The sequence below is a fragment of the Rhagoletis pomonella genome, unplaced genomic scaffold (assembly GCF_013731165.1).
Source record: "Rhagoletis pomonella isolate Grant_MI unplaced genomic scaffold, Rhpom_1.0 Rhpom_scaffold_01163, whole genome shotgun sequence".
Classification (NCBI taxonomy): Eukaryota; Metazoa; Arthropoda; class Insecta; order Diptera; family Tephritidae; genus Rhagoletis; species Rhagoletis pomonella.
In genome coordinates, this window is record NW_023459717.1 from 1 (window position 1) to 13,186 (window position 13,186).

The following is a 13,186-nucleotide window of genomic DNA, read 5'->3' on the forward strand; positions in this document are numbered from 1 at the left end:
TTTCAAATATTTTAAGAACTAACTTTAATTTTGTTTGAGAAATTTCTACTTTTGAATTTCTTGTTGTCTAATACTTAAGTGCGAATAATTACAATTACTTTGTAGCATGATTTTTCTTTTGTTTTTTATATATTTTTATTTTACATATAGAAACATTTTCGCTTAAAAATTCTTCTTTTATAATGTACAATTTTTTATCTTGTGGTTTTCTACTTCATTATAAGTATTTACTTAATAACCTAATTAACTACATACCTATGCATGTATGTATGTATACTTAAGCTTTTAATTACAATTATGCATGCTTAGTTCATCACCTAATTATTTACTCTTTTCAGTTCTAAAAATTTCGTCTACATTTTTAAATTTTCGCTTAATCGATAAAGTTAAACTTTCATTAGATTAACTTTTCGTTTTCATTCGGTTTATTTTCTCACTTTATACAAATTTATATATTCTTATGTATGTACCTATCTAAGTATGTATGTACAATATGTATGTGTGCTTAACTTAAGATTTAAATCAATGTAAAACCCATTGAACCTTCTTTGCCGAAAAGTATGTATATTAGGATGCACCACTCTTCATAGAAAAAAAAAAATATCGGTGCTGTTTTTCCATCGGAATTAAAAACAAAATTTTATGTGTTAAGATTTCCGTCAAAATATTTGCGAAAAATATAAAGATTTAGCTGAGCTCAACCGATTTGAAAATACCTATAAAAATGTGTTCAGATGATAAAATCAGTTAAGCTTTAAAATCCGCATTAAAATGTTCAAAAATTTTATCAGCGGATAAGATAAGATTTTTGGAGGTATTTTCAAATCGGTTCAGATCACACAAACCTTAATAATTTTCCGTAACATTTTGGCGGAAGTCTTAAAATATAATATTATTTATTTTTTTTGGTGATGCACTCTCATGTTGTTACATAAATACATATGTAGTAAATCTAGTAAAATAAAAAAAAGAAAACATACATTGCTGGCAATTTTCGGCGGCAAATATTTTTTGTACATAACTTTTTAGCACAGAGGACAACACTCAGTTTTCGTTGCACGAATATCAAATTCTACTATTGCAGTAGTAGCAAGCTTTCGGTCTCTTTCTTTTTCTCCCTCCTTCCTCCTCCTCCTTCCCCCCCGCCTCCTAGCACTTTGATTTTAACTAACATTTGTAGTAATTTTTGGAATTTTGTTTTCTTCTCATTGTTGCCCAATTAAAAATGCAGTACTTATAACAAAATGAAAAAATGTAATAATTTGTTCTTTGAATTTGTGCTCTACTACTTCTTAAGTATGAAAGTCCATACGTTTTTTTTTTGCTTTTCTTGCACTGTTCTCGATTATTGCATTTTCATGTTTTTAAGAGTGAGTTTTCTTGTTTTTTTATAGGTATTTGTAATTTTCCGTATAATTTACTAAATTCTACATCAGTCGTTTGGCACACAAGTCGTCACGCGATTACTTCACTTCCTAAATAATGCAGATGGCGATTTTGCTGGTGGCATAAAGCAGCTGTGGTGCGGTGAGGCGACATTTGTTGTAACTTACACACATACATACGTATTTGATGGCTTAGTTGTGTGAAATAATGTTTTCATTTTGTTTTAAAATTTCAGTGAAACACGTAATCACGTGCTTGCAGCTAAAACAGCACCATTCGATTAACTTTAAAGGAAGTTTACATAGAGTGAAATCTCGTTTCTTAATTTCTATCCTCTCTACTGTGAAAAGGGCCCCTAAGTAAACGAAAGAAATATACGGGAAGAAAATTTTCAAAGATAGGTTTTAGGTTTTAGGTTCTTATGTCTAAGTCTAAAGAAGAAAAATATAGTGCAAAAAATTCAAAGCTTTTTTCTGCAACAAGGTATTTTTTTGATAGATGACATTGGGCCGATCATTTTCGCTCAACAAAGTTATAGATCAGCAAGTCTTATTTAAATTTTTTGACGCAGAAATGTCCCTAAAGCATCCAGATACATTTCTGCATAAAAAAATAAAATTTTGAAATATATTTCACGACATCTTAGACGTTTTCAAGCAAAATGTTTTTGATCAGAAATTAGTGGTAGTTTGCAAATAATATAACCTCCGCAGATTGCGCATTGAAGCAAAAAATCTAAAACATTAAAACCTTTTGGCGAGTTCATTTGTACATTGGGGTGCACCACTCCATACAAAAAAAAAAAATTATGATAATCTGTAATCCTTCCATCGATATTATAAAATTTTATATACTTTAGGACTTCCACCATACTATTTCAGAAACATATTGCGATTTACGATAGCTGGACCGATTTGAAAATTACTCAGAAGATATCATTGATAAAATTTTTAAACATTTTTGTGCGGATTTAAAAGTTTACACTATCATTTGAGGTAATTTTTTGGAAAAAAGTGCTTAACAAAAAAACGACTTTTATTCATTTTCGATTTTTTTATTTGATTTTTGTTATATTTGGAAGAAGTTCTTAAAATATAATACATTTTGTAATTCCGGTGAAAAACCTGCCACATTTTTTGGCGAGGCACCCGAAAGCACACATGTATTTATGTAGGATTTTGATTTTTTAAGTAACTAGGTAAGCAATGGAAAAAATATATCGCATGCTACTGTATATTTTGTTGTATTTTGGGGTTTCTGTAATCTTCCCTTTAAACAATCTTCTGAGTGCTCAGAATTGATTAGTCTAAAATGAGTCTTTCTTTCGTCATACTTATATATGATCCTAAGACCAGCCAACCAAACTGACTCATTTCGAACTCTTCCGGTGGCATAAATTCTGAGTTGAGAAAGATAAAATATTAATACACATTATTCTAGGTTCAGTGAGACTGTTCTCAAACGAGTTAACAACAATTTTCGGATGATTATCGCAAGTTCCCGATGTGGGTTATGAAAGTCGCAATGTTGCGGTAGCGATACTATATTTTTCGCTAATTCGTTTGAAAATATCCCAACATCGAAACTTTTTTTTTTGGTTTTTCTTTGGAACTCATCAAAGTTTTTTATTTTTTTTTTGATCTTTCGGAAATGTGTGGCATTTGTTTGAGTATTTTTTTTTAAGTTATTTTAAAGATTTTAAAATTGTTCGTGACTTTTCGGAAATTCTTCATTTTCAACGCTACAACTGATTCAAAATTTTGCGTTTTTGATTAATTGAACGATCGAAAAGATAAAAACGAGACATTGCCGGGTATAAAGCACATAAGGCTTAGTATCCAGGTCTGAAGAACACGGGCAAGAAAAAAATGTCATTATTTCGGGTGTGTGAATAGTAGTGTCCAAGGAATTTTGACATCTGCCTCACTTATTCCTCGCGAAATAATGGAACGGGCATATATTTATATTGCAAACCCGGATTCCACTGTGCTCTATGTACACAAAAAACTTTAGAAAACCATAGCAAATATCTTAAGAACTCCCTTCTGTCTTAAGGAATTTTGACACAAGAAAATTTCTTCGAAATTTTTTCAGTGTTTTTTTTTTGATACTGTGCTTAACTTTTTGTCTTTTGTTTATGTCTTAATTGATGATTATACGGGCAAATTTGCGGGCCTTTCATTTTCTGCGTACAAAATGAGACATCCATGTAAATTTAAAAATTTAAAAACGACTTTTAGGGGTGGCTACCAGGGTTTGAAAAATTTTTAATTTCTACTTGAAGTCTCATAAGTTTGACATATTATTGAAACTTATTAAGGAAAAAAATGTATATGAGTTATAGTTGGGCAAAGTCGTGACTTTTGTCGAACTTTTGTAATTAAAAATATTAAATTTTTAAAAACCCTGGTAGCTACCCCTAACACTTTATTTTGCATGTCATTATTTTGTAAGTAGAATAAAATAAAAGGGGTGCTTATGAGGTTAATATGTTAAAAACCACCCTAGTCCATACGATATCTGTAAATTAGAGATTTTTTTTACTATTATCGCTACTGTAAAGCGCTTTAACTTTTTTTAATTCCTTTCAAGGACAGTCTTTAAATAATTTAGAAAGTTTTTGTGAATAAATTTTTTTTCAAATCATAAAACTCATATTAACTTAGCGCTGCTAGAACTTAAAAGACCACAATGTGAAAAATGAAATAAAAACCTTGATTGCGACGCGGTGTCGTTAAAGCTTAAGTTGGTTTAATGAAATTTGGTAAAAAATGGACATCCCCTCACGAGTAGACCTATATCGAGCCCTAACCACCACAAAAAACGTAGGCGAAATTTTTCACATAATTTTCTTTTTGATGCAAAAAATATACCCCTAACATCTAGCTGCATTCTGCATTGTGTTTTTAAATCCGTAAAAGTCGACCCCTAATCGTTGCCGTTACAATTATCAATTAAAAAAAATAAACTTTGCATAAAATAAAGTCTTAAAATACGCCACCAGCCCACAGCCAATTGAAGATTATGACTGGAAAAAATATCAATTACTCAGACCCTGTCATAAGACCTTGCAACTTGCTGAAGGTAACGCCATAGGTATGCATGTATATGCCGCCTCATTTGCAGCCAAAGCGCCGCAGAGTTTTTGATTACCGCAAAAATGCCATTTCATACATATATTTTTCAGAAATACGCGCCCTTTCAGAGAGGAACGGAGAAGCAATCGCCACCTTTTGCTGTTTGTTATTTTGATTTATCCCCCCCAACTAACTACTGCTGGCATACCTATTCATCTTCATAAGCATGTACATATATATGTAGTACGAGTACACAGTAATACCACCTGCATACATACATGCCACACTATACATATACACTTTCGCACATTTTTCTATTATTTTGCTTTTCTGCTTTTCGCACTACTGGATGCACATAACTTTTGCCCACGAAATGCCTTAAATTTTAGTTACCATTCAGCCATTTTTAGTTTGAAGGAGTTTTAGCTGGCGTTCGTGCCATCGCAGTCGCAGTCGTCGCCGCCGCCACCGCCGCCTTTGTGTACTTGCAACTAAACCTCTGTGCCATCCTCACCCTCATCATCGAACAGCTGGCTGGTACTGCCTTGGCCGCCGCGTGTCGCCGTCACGGACATCTTCTTCTTGGGCTTCGGTGGTGGACGTGGCGGTATTTTCGCCACTTTCGTAGGCTCGCCCGTAGACGCATTCGCGCCTGCAGTTGTATTCGAGGCACCAACGCTGCTGCCACCACTATTAACATTGTTGACACTCGGCACAATGGTGAGACCGTTGTGATGTCGCGCAGTGCCATAAAGCGGCTCTGTGTCGGAGGTCGTCGTCAGGTGATGATTATTATTCACCAGTTCATGTATGGGTTCGTAAATTTTTGAAGCCGTTGCTGATGCTGCTGCTGCTGCTGCTGCCGCCGCCGCCGCCGCTGCTGCTGAAGTGCTGGGTACAGCTTGTTGTTGTTGCGACTGTTGCTGTAGCTGCTGTTGTTGCACTTGTTGTGCCTGTTGTTGCTGCTGCTGCATGGCTGCTGTGCTCGACGCCACCGACGTTAGACTCGGCGTGGCCGGCAGTGGGCGATCGCGCATTGTGTAGCGTGAGGATGTGGAGGCACAGCTACTTACTTCCGGATGTACTTTGTGCAAGTTCAGCGTCGAATTACCAGCGGCAGTTGTGCGCAGTCCAAGATTGTCGTAGACTGGCTCCGATTGCAGTTCAGCTGTCGTCGCGGTGCCCGTTTCGCTCGGATTTGGCGATGTGGGCGACTGGAATTCGCTTAGCTGTGTCTGATTTGTGGTGGAAGTAGATGGCGCCCAGCTGGGTACGCGTGGTTTGCGTGGTATCGTCATGTAGCCTTGCTTCATCACCACCGCTGTGGTTGGTGAGTACATAACAGGTGCTGGCAGGAAGGGTGATTGCTGTTGTTGTGCGCCATGTTGCGGCGCTAGGTGGGCTAGGTGTACATGTTGCTGCTGCTGTTGTTGCTGTTGCTGCTGACGACTGTTAGCCGCGGCGATCAATGCCAAATTGCGCGACTTCGGATGCTGCAGTGTCATGAAACCGTTCGGTGTGGCGGCGGCGATGGTCGTGGTGCCGTAGATGCCATGCGGCGTCATATGCGCATAAACGGGGCTGGTAAGCGGTGGCGAACGTATGCCGTAGATAATTTGTTCGGGTATGTTGCTGTGCGATGACTGCATGGAAGGTGAAGTTGGCGGCACGCGAGCGGGGAAGGCGAGTAGATCGGGTGGCAAGCTGGTGCCGTAGGTGTCATCGATGTAGGTATGGCGCACACGAGGCACTGTGGTATCCGATAGAGCGACCGAGTGGGTTTCATCGTCGCGTGGGTGATTGCCTGGCGGAAAAGAGATAAGAGTAAGAGAAATAAATTGAGTGCGAATTGGCGCGAGTAATTGAAAATTGAAAAAACTGGTATGTACAATAGTTGGCGAACATTTTTTGCTTTCGTTTTAAATGCTCATGCAGACCAAGTTTATGGGCACTGATGGCGGCAGAGATAAAAAATAAATAAAATTATATAAAAAAAATAGTGCCCTCAAAGGAAAAAAAAATTGAAAAACAATTAAAGTGCACAAGCACAAAACTTTACAGCGCACTTCGCGCGCAGCGTTGCTTTTAATGAGAACAAAAAAAAAATTGGAATCACAATAGAAAAGTTTACGAGTCAGCAGCAAGTTTTCAATCGCTGCAGAAAATTGAAGTTTTTACAATAAATACGCGTGCGTTTGTGCGCCACCATTGAACGGTTTATTTGGCTTCCCGCACCAAAAGCAATTAATCTTGCAGTTACGTGTGAACGCCAACAATGCTGATTTTTCGAAAACAGCGCATTTGCAGAGACTCTTCCGCACTTTATGCAGGCATTCAGCCGCTTTAGCGGAGAACAGCGGCTGGTGAGAATGCCGAAATTTGCAACTGACAGGAAACATAAACCTAAAGCGCTAACATAGCTTTTGCACAAAGCTTTGTGGGAGGGAATGTTTTTAGAAATAAAAAAATTCAATTACTTTGGTTGTGAATGCAATTGATTCGTTGTATAGCTGCGATGTTTGCTATAAAAATCTCCATTGATAGCTACGTTATTTACATGCCAATCTTATTGGAAAAATTTAGGTTTTCGGAAAGTCAAAACAGTTTGGATGCAAGCATATACACTGAAGAGCAAAAGCGGAACAATAGAACGGAAAGTTAAATTTGTGGTAATGTACTTTTTCAGTTTATTAACTTTATGGTAATTCAAATTTGCATTTCGCCTTAACGATGTTTAACTAAACGTTTGACAATAAAAATTTTGAGATTCGCATATGGAAACTCTGAAAAAAATGACCAAATAAAAAGGAACTAGACTGCTCCAGTTTTGCGCCCTCTTAGTAATTGCTGAATTTTATAATTCAGAACGGAGTTCTGGCTCATTTCCTAAAATTTTGTAATCAAATCGCGTGGGATTTTCACTGTGAGTGCTTTAAGTGCACATACCAAGCAAAAAAAAAAATTAAATATTTAAACTATTAGGTTTGTACGTGTATATTTAATGAAGTAGGGCCGTGTTACGGCTTAGGGAGCAAGAACTGTGGTAAAATCGATGGCAAAAAGAAGAAGTGACAATAAATGAACATTTTCAAAGATTTTGGCAATCTCAGAGGATATTTTTCGCAGGCTTTTATCAATTTTAAGAGGATAATGATCAGAAACATTCTCCGAAACTCTGTCCAAATAGGTATAAATCCCAAGTGTTTATAATCATGGAGTAAACCTGCGTAAAGCCCAGATTTTAGTCCGACAGAAAACATATGAAAGTGTTTGTAAATGCCACTGTTCAATTGCGAAAATTCACCCAATCGCATGCAAAACTTTGGGTATGGCGTTGAGAAAAACCGGTAGGAAATCTCAATAGATTTCATCTAAAAACTGTGCGAAAGTATCGCAAGATGTCTATAAAAGCTAAAATATTCAAATTGGTTATGGTCAGGCAAGTGGTAAAATTTTCTATCGGATCCAAAACTGGAACAATCCAGTTGCTACATTTTTTTGCAATTTTTTTCTTTATCTGCTTGTGTTAGTTATTGTTTTTATGGTCTTCTGATGAAATATACATTGAAAATGTGAAATCCGAAAGTAGATTACAAAAAAGTTTTCATATATTGCGAATATATCGCAAGAAAATTCTCATTTTGTATTACTTTTCCGGTTTTGCTCCTCAGTGTACATATAGATACATTTTTGAAATGCAAATAACTTCCATTTCATTTTAAAGAAGGCTCATTTTAACGACTAACCACCAAACGACACCACAAAAACATATATCCATTGAAAAGCTGCTAAAATATTCTATAAATTTGTATTGAATAGATTTGTCGAAAATTTCATTTTTATCTACATAAATATGTAAATACAGTGATCCAAATATAAATTGGGAAGTGAAGTTTTAGCAAGTGTTGGCTATGTTGTTTTTTTTTTGTATATTTAAACTTCATTATTATTTTTTTTTATGAAAGTTAAGCTCATTATTATCTAACAAAAGCCATAAAAATCCCAAGTTTCGCCAAAATTTCAAATTTCCTACTCAGAATTTTTAGAAAAAATTTTTCGGTATGCAGTTTTGTAGCTTAGTGTTCTTCATATAAAAAAAATTTAGACGTGTATGGAAAAACTGCGTAACACCGCGAAAAAAAAACCGAGACATTAACGCTGAGCTACTTCAAACCTGCATTTTATTATACCAAAATTTAATCTGCTACAAAATGATTAAGAAGTTTTAAATTTTAGCAAAATTTTGCACAATTTTCATAATGTTTTTACAAAATCTGATTGCATTTGTATAGTTTTTCTTACTAAGCTTTCACAAAAAAATTATAAACATTGAATAAACAAAAGATAAGTAGCCAAAACTGTATGTTTGTACATAATTCTTATACTTTTTTCCTTCTCAGCAGCGTCACGAAGCTAGAAAATTCGAAATCAAGCACTGTCTTGATTTAGTTCCAAAGCGCTTCTAAAAAGCTTCTTGTATGAACGCTTTCATACATATATTTACAGGAATTTGTAAGCTTTGCTCCGCTCGGAACGGCTACGCTCAGCTCGAAGTTTCATTTTGTCACAAAATATTAGATTTCTGTCTCCTTTGACACCTAGTAAAATTTGATGCAGACAATTTTTATTTTCTAGTTCAAGAATTATGGTTGACGTCATTTTACACATAAAATGACATGTTTAAAAATTGCGCTTCAGAACAGAAAGTGAAAAATTTACAGTGCAAAAAAAAAAAAGATGGAGGCGAATGCAAAAATTAAGTTTCATATTACTTGCGACAGTTATTAGAGTATTTCAAACAAATGTTTTAATTTGACTGTACTAATCGTAATAATTCATCTCAAAAATATAAGAACATACAATCTGTGGAACTACAATAACGCCCTCAATATTTTGTCTAACTCTTCGATGTTCCGACCAGTGTGTGGCGGCTGCTTATCTTACAACTTATGTATGCATGTAGTACATGTGTATGTATGCAAGTATATTAACCAACAATAATCAAATAATTAGTAAAGTGGTCTTTCCAATTCATATCAAATCGTGTTCAACGTTGATTAAGTACAATGGTGCATACACCCCTTTATATCATACATATCAGATAAGCTTATTTAAAGGACACTCTGAGTGGCTCTGTTGAGCGTCTTTTGTTGATATGTAGTATGTTAATGCTGTCATTTGATTTGAGCTGCAAAGTACAAGTACAAACTAAGTAGCACGTACCTGCAACTACCAGCTGCCCTAATACCGCATAATCTTTAAGCCTCCTAAATATATGTGTGTGTGTGCTTGTCCAAATAAGTGATTATGCAATTGATGCATTTCAAGCCAATTAATTTAAGAGAACTTGTGCAAATAGTGAGATACTCATATGTAGCTAATAGGAATGTTAATCCCGGGATCCCGAAATTTACGGGACTTGTAATTAGCAGTGATGGCAATAATAGAAACCAGTATTGGCTATATATATTTTTTTATTTAATAACTAAGATTTTTTTTATAAATGTCTAGCTCATTATACATATAACGCCGTGCGATAGTAAATTTTACACATCAAAATCAATATAAAGAGAGAAACCGTGGGCCAAATATAGGAAAATTACGTTTTTATTTTTTCACTCTGACGTCAGTAATTCAAAAATGATTTAAAAATTCAGGGAAATTTGCTTGAAGAAGAAGTATGGGTATCAAATTAAAGAGGAAATTCTGTTGAATTTAAACAGCCTCAATTTTTTGGTGCATAAGGAAATTTCGCAATATTTGTTTTTTAAAAAGTTATATGTTAAGGACTTATATAAACTCAATAAGGTCCTCAATTTTGTCCTTCTAACTTTATCAGCTTAAAAAATTACCTATTCGTACTTGTGAGTCCAAAAAAAAATTTTTTTTTAAATTCAAAAGAAATTTTCTCTTTCACTTGGCACCCATATTTTTATTCTATATAGCATTGAATTTTTAAAATAATTTTTGGAATTAATCATATCATATCCCGGAAATCCCGTATCGCAAAAAGCGAAAAAATTAACATCCCTAGTAGGTAGTACTTAATTAGCACAAATTCAAAGGTTGTCTGCACATATACATACATACGTACTTAAATACATATTTATGTATCATGTGTGTATGTATGTACAATCAATATCTTCATTACTTACCAAATTGTGATTCATCCAGTAGCGTCTTTTTGATTTCATGTCCCTCATCGCTCCCATCTACATTTTCCAGTTCGGTGCGTCGTGGTGGCTTTTCAACCGGATTCACTTCGGTTAGTAGACTTTTCTGCATTTCCATAATCACCGATCCCTCAAGCATTGAACTATTGGTTTTATCCATTTTCGTTGATATCAGCCCATTTTCACTCATCATTGTCGTATCTTTCTGATAGGAACGTACACGTCGACAATACCAGCAGGCAATGAGCAACACACACATGAGCAGCAGTAACACTGTGATGACGATCAGACAGATGACAAGTAGAAAATTCGATTGTGTATCTGTTGTGGAAGCGCCGATGCCACCGCCCATGCCCTCGAGTGCACCAAAGAAGTCGCCATCGACAATCAGCTGGAATTCAGCCTCCGCTTTGCCGCCTCGATTCTCCGCAATACAGGTGTACATACCTTTATCGCTCGCGCGTACGTTGAAGATGCGCAACTCGGAAGTGATCGACTCCGTCGGGTCAGAGCTGATGAGTGGCTGCTGCTCGATGGAATTCAGTATGCGGAAACGTTGGTCATTTGGATTAACGACGCGCCGATTGTAAATCCAAGTGACATTGGGCCGCGGTGAGCCTTCGACACGACATGGCAACGTTATATTATCCGATTGCACTTCGACGAATGAACGTACCGAACCAAGTATGCGCGGATAGCAAGCAAAATTCTCCGACGGTATGTCAGTCCAAAGCTTGCCGCGTAACGCCGGTGGTTGTGCGCAATCTGTAGGCGGTGTGTAGAGGCGATTGGCGAGCGCGAAGTCGCGAAAGGCTTGCAGTTCGCACGTGCAATTCCAGGGGTTTTGCGCCAACGATAAATGCATCAGTTTGGGTATGCGCGCAAAGGTCTCCTTGCGCAGCACAGATAACGCATTCGCCTCCAGGTAGATTGCCGAAAGCATAGGCTGTTGACCGAACGCATGAACTTCCACCGTCTTGAGGCGATTGTTCTTAAATTCGACGCGCGACAAAAATGGCAAATCTACAAAGAGATAACTCTCCAGCACCTCGATCTCATTATGATTCATGACGAGATTGCGCAGCTTTTCCAGCCCGCCGAAAGTGCCAACATGCAGCTCGCGTATGAAATTGTGCGACATGTCCAGCTCGATGAGTATGGTGAGACCTTTGAGTGCATCGCGATTCAATTCTTGTATGGTGCAATTGCGCAGGAAGATTTTATGTAAATTCTGCAAATTCGCATCCGCGAACTCATCACGCCGCAACTCGGGTATTATATTATTCGAGAAATCGACCACTTGCATCTCGTTGCTCAGGTCGTCGGGTATGGCGGTGAGGGAGCGCGCTTTGCAATCAGCTGTTTTCTTACCCGAATTCCAATTGCAATGGCACATGCTGCAGCGTTGCATCCAATCGGGGTTACCAGCTGTAGGCGCAATGCTATCGATAAGCAGCAGCAGGAGTAGCGATTGTGTGATAAGCAGCATAAATGCGGAGAGGCTCGCGCTGCGGTGGTAGCGCGGGTAGCGTGGTCTTTGCGGCGCCGTCGGTGGCGTGTGATTGCTTTGCTTTGTGCTTGTGCTTTCGCACGTTTCTTGATCACGCTGGCTGTGCATTTTGTAGTTGCTATGACAACAACTCGCTATACTGTTATTTATGTGGCTTAGCATGTCGTGTGTTGTGTACATATATAGTGGTTGCGGGCGGTGCACGCAATGCGTTTGCGGATGTGCGCCGCAGCAGATGGGACTTTCAGCTTTGAACTCTCTCCTGGCCGGTGGTTGTTCGTTAATTACCTGCTGCGCTTACAATGATGTCAGCAGCAGGCGCTCGCTTGCCGGCTATGTTGACGTGGCAAGCGCTGCTGATAAGCTCACGTCATCAATGACACACGCTTTGTGTGTTGTGTTCCTGTCAGCTGGAGTTAGCCAATTTTTGATACTCAGCTAAGCCTCTCTTCTCGGCTAGTGGGAGTGTAAGTGTATATTTTTGTGTGTGTGTGTGTGTGTGTGTATGGCAGTGGTATTGCTCGCTTATTGCTGACAATTGACTACCGCAAACTTGTGATTAATTAACGTCCTTACCGCCAATTCTTTGTGTTGGTGAACTAGCTGCGTGTGTGCGTGCGAGCGCGTGTTGATTTGTTTGTAGATTATGTCGTAGTTGTTGCAGGTCTTTGGAGAACCAACTCTTGCACTCAGCTTTGATTGTTCGCACACCAACAACTAAGTAGCCAGGAGGATTGGCAATGCCGGATGACTAAAAGAAAAATAATGAGTAGGAAATAAATTAAAACGTTAAGTCAAGAGAATAAGAGAAATAAGAAATTGTTTAGTAGCATACATATGTATGTATGTATATGATATAAAAAGACATGTTATTTTTATTTAAAATTTAAAATGTAAATAAAAAAATGAAGTATTTATTTTACAGTACCATAGTTTAAGCTTAAGGTGACTCCATATGAAGCGTTTCTAACATTTTAAATTTATTTTTTTTTTCTGTTCCGTTTGTCCCACATAGGGCAACGGACACAAGCACCAACTGC

At 37.3% G+C, this 13,186-nt stretch overlaps 1 protein-coding gene across 1 annotated transcript; it reads right to left on the bottom strand.

Annotated features, from left to right (window-relative positions):
- Positions 1-3,342: 3,342 nt before the first annotated feature.
- LOC118752014 lies at positions 3,343-12,894 on the bottom strand. The gene is made up of 2 exons (XM_036486839.1): positions 10,619-12,894; positions 3,343-6,267 (listed from the first exon to the last, which is right to left on the bottom strand). The coding sequence occupies exons 1-2, from the start codon at positions 12,324-12,326 to the stop codon at positions 4,955-4,957; spliced, it is 3,021 nt and encodes a 1,006-aa protein (XP_036342732.1). The 5' UTR covers positions 12,327-12,894; the 3' UTR covers positions 3,343-4,954.
- Between the last annotated feature and the right edge of the window lie 292 nt (positions 12,895-13,186).